Source organism: Berghia stephanieae, chromosome 5 (genome assembly GCF_034508935.2).
Source record: "Berghia stephanieae isolate SIO BIC M18660-M18661 chromosome 5, UCSD_Bste_1.3, whole genome shotgun sequence".
NCBI classification, from domain to species: Eukaryota; Metazoa; Mollusca; class Gastropoda; order Nudibranchia; family Aeolidiidae; genus Berghia; species Berghia stephanieae.
In genome coordinates this window covers 44,306,152-44,309,276 of record NC_088364.1, presented here as the reverse complement: position 1 = coordinate 44,309,276, position 3,125 = coordinate 44,306,152, and the positions used below count along the sequence as shown (strand labels likewise).

General features: G+C 41.6%; 1 protein-coding gene across 1 annotated transcript; it reads right to left on the bottom strand.

The window, feature by feature from the left end:
- Nucleotides 1–814: 814 nt before the first annotated feature.
- On the bottom strand, nt 815–2,138 carry LOC144973947 (uncharacterized). The gene has a single exon (XM_078916835.1). The coding sequence runs from the start codon at nt 1,967–1,969 to the stop codon at nt 887–889; it is 1,083 nt and encodes a 360-aa protein (XP_078772961.1). The 5' UTR covers nt 1,970–2,138; the 3' UTR covers nt 815–886.
- Between the last annotated feature and the right edge of the window lie 987 nt (nt 2,139–3,125).

The window sequence follows — 3,125 nt, the reverse complement described above, 5'->3', positions numbered from 1 at the left end:
TGTTTTGCTGGATACTACGCCACTGTGAGCGGTGCAAAAATGAAATCATTGAGAAAAAAAGGCTCTTTACTCATATTCTCTCACTTTACTCAGGTGTGATATGGGCACCTGACCGTTAACAATATTGCCTCTGTCCAAATAAAATAATGTTATATCGCCTTAAATGTGTCATGTTTCGTCCTGCATAGTGTTACTGTTGGCTTGGGAACCACTGTATAGCGCTTTGAGCACGTTTGTGTAGATACAATTAAAAGTAGTCCTTGAGAGCCATAGGCCCATGGAGTCGGAGTTTATCCCGGTTTCTATAGCGTGAAACGGACAATAGCAATTGTTTGCTATCCTTTGAATAGGACACCAGTCTATCGCAAAGTATTTTCCGTCAAATCTAACAAACTAAGCTACCCATCCACTGCTGGGTGGACAGGGTCAGAAAAAAATCTCGACTCCACCCGGGATCGATCTTGGTCCCTTTGCTTGTGAATCGAGTGCTCTACCAATTGAGCGATCAAGACCCCCTAGTTGATACAATTACTCATATTTTATTAAAATTCATTCCATCATTAATACAGACGGATAGGTAACAGAACGGGTGTCTACCAAAAGAGCGGAGAGGCATACCATAAGAGCGGAAAAACACGTACCAAAAGAGCGGAGGGAGTGGGCACAGGTGCGGCGCCCGATATCAAAGAAATGTACAAGATTACTGTAAACCTTATTTTTATTTATTGTTATTTGTTTGCCTAGTGTGTGGAAAAATCCCCCTCTGCATTTTATGGGCTTGGGACCAACACACAACGATATCTTTTACCGCTGTGAGGCTGCATTAGGATTTTTATTTGAGCTGAGTGTAGGTTAAAAATTGGTAAAATCTTGCAAGGGAAACTATTTACAAGGGTCTGTTGATAAAACTCATTGCCTTCACAAACTCAAATCTGGATCTTTGGCCTGTTTTTTTCTCACTAACGAGCTGTGCAACTTCTGGTCTTTGGGCTGTTTTTTTCGATTCTGCTTTTGATCTCATCTTGATATATGTCGTGGCCTGGAATTTGATTAGGGCGTCAGTGAGCAAGAACACGTTCGGGTGGGGGGCATAGAACTCCTTGTTCAGCATCGAGTGGAAAGACTCTGCTGCGTTGTTCGTTCTTTTCTGGCCTTTGGGAACAGAGGCCCACAGTGGAGGTGGAAAAGGACTTGAAGGTAGTATGTATGTTTGTAGCAGATAATCGGAGTAGTGGATCAACTTGGTGTCGTCTGGTTGGCAACTCATGAGGTCCATGGCGAAACTGTCCTCAACCTCCGACGGATCCAAAGACGAAAGTCCAAAAGTGTAGGTCAGCCACTTGCCAACCTCATTTTTTGTTTGAAACTCATTTCCGAGTCCCAGCTGCTGGATTTTCCTGTGAAGAGCCTGTCCCAGATGGAAGTTGCACGCTTTTACAATGACGTCTGGAATCAACGTTTTAAGCGCGGTCATGGCTGCTTTCTCAAAGTCCATGGAAAACTGTCTACACTGGAGAGAAAGTGATCTCTCACGGCACAGGGATAGGATTGCTTTCCACATGTTTTTGTAGGTTTCTTGAGTTTTTGATGGTAGCAAGCAAAATACAAGTGGGTAGTAGATGCCATTACTCAGACAGTGGATGGAGTAGATCTGACTGAACTGGGGAGGACAAGACTTGAAAGTTCCGTCAACAAATAGCTCTTCCACATGTGCTGAACACAGCTCTTTCAAGTTGCTGTCTGTTGAGAAAATGATTATTCCGGTGCCATCATCATTATGCAGGACAAACTTTTCACCTTTTGATGTGGTTGGATGAAAGTCGTTGTTCAGTATTCTGTGGACGTCCTCTCGTGTTTTCGGCAGTTTTGGCAATTGTTTTCGTCTCTGCCTGTAGATAGATCTTCTTACGTTGATGATGTCTTTATGAACCAGGTTCGCCTCTTCCATTTGGAGAAGTTCTGATTTCATGATTTTTGCTGGTCTTTCTGACACATCAGCTTCGGCCCGACGTTTTACAGCAGCTCGAAGTATCGTCTTTTCTGTAGTTCTGTAGTCTCTGTCATGATTGTGATTTGTTACAGCTGTCAGCGTTGTGGTTACTTGTCCGTCTGTCTTTACTCTTGATTTGCAGCCTTTAACTGTGCATCGCCAGTACTTGTCCCCATGACTTGTAGCATAGTCCAACCGATAAGTGTAGTTATTTAGGACAACGCAGTCAGCTCCTTTTTGGGTCTTAGATATTTTTAACGTGTCCATACAGATGAGTTGAAGAAAGAATGGAAGCCCGAAATTATCTTATAATATAGAGTTTGGAAATCAAACTACACACACACACACTAAATAACCTCGCGGTGTCTCTAACAATGATAGGCTATGTTATGCCTACAATAAGCACGGACAAGAATCCCGAAATTATCAAAATAAAAACACACACTAAATCAACTCACACGTTTCTTACTCGGTACATGTTTTTCAAGCACACGGACGAGAAACACACTAAACTCACACACTTATAAACTCACATGCTTCTAAATCACTACATATTTTTCAAGCACACTCCCCGACAATTAAGAAAGATCGTAAGTACTAAGCAATGATCCTGAAACAGCTACGAACTTTTCAAACCCCACTGGTTTTTTTAAAGAGTTTACAGTAACCCTCCGCTCTTTTGGTATGCTGGCAAAATGACTATCTCCGCTCTTTTGGTATTTTCCGAACAGAACAGAATAATGAATTAAGAGATAAAGAATTCCAAACGGCTAGTAGATATAGTAATCCAATCGACAATAATACCTAGAACTGGATAGGGCGGGCATAATAAAGTTGAATGACCTACGATTCGAAACAATAATTTAACCCAGATATAGATTGTATGCGCTTGGCTAAGAAGCTCACAACATTGGCATCCGGAAGTATAACGGACCAACACACAAACCTCTGTTTAACCATGAACTTTTATAGTCTGGATAATACAGTTAAGCGAGAATTAATCATAAAAGTTGATGGCAAAAAACAATAACACGCTACAGAAAAGGGGATAAACTCCTGCCCCATGGGCCTTTAGGCTCTGAAGGACTACTTGGTTAAGTGTATGTGTAATATTGAGGAATTGAGCATTTATATA

Coding starts and splice junctions, on each gene's coding strand:
- LOC144973947 (XM_078916835.1), bottom strand. CDS start 1,969: ATGAAATCAGAACTTCTCCAAATGGAAGAGGCGAACCTGGTTCATAAA.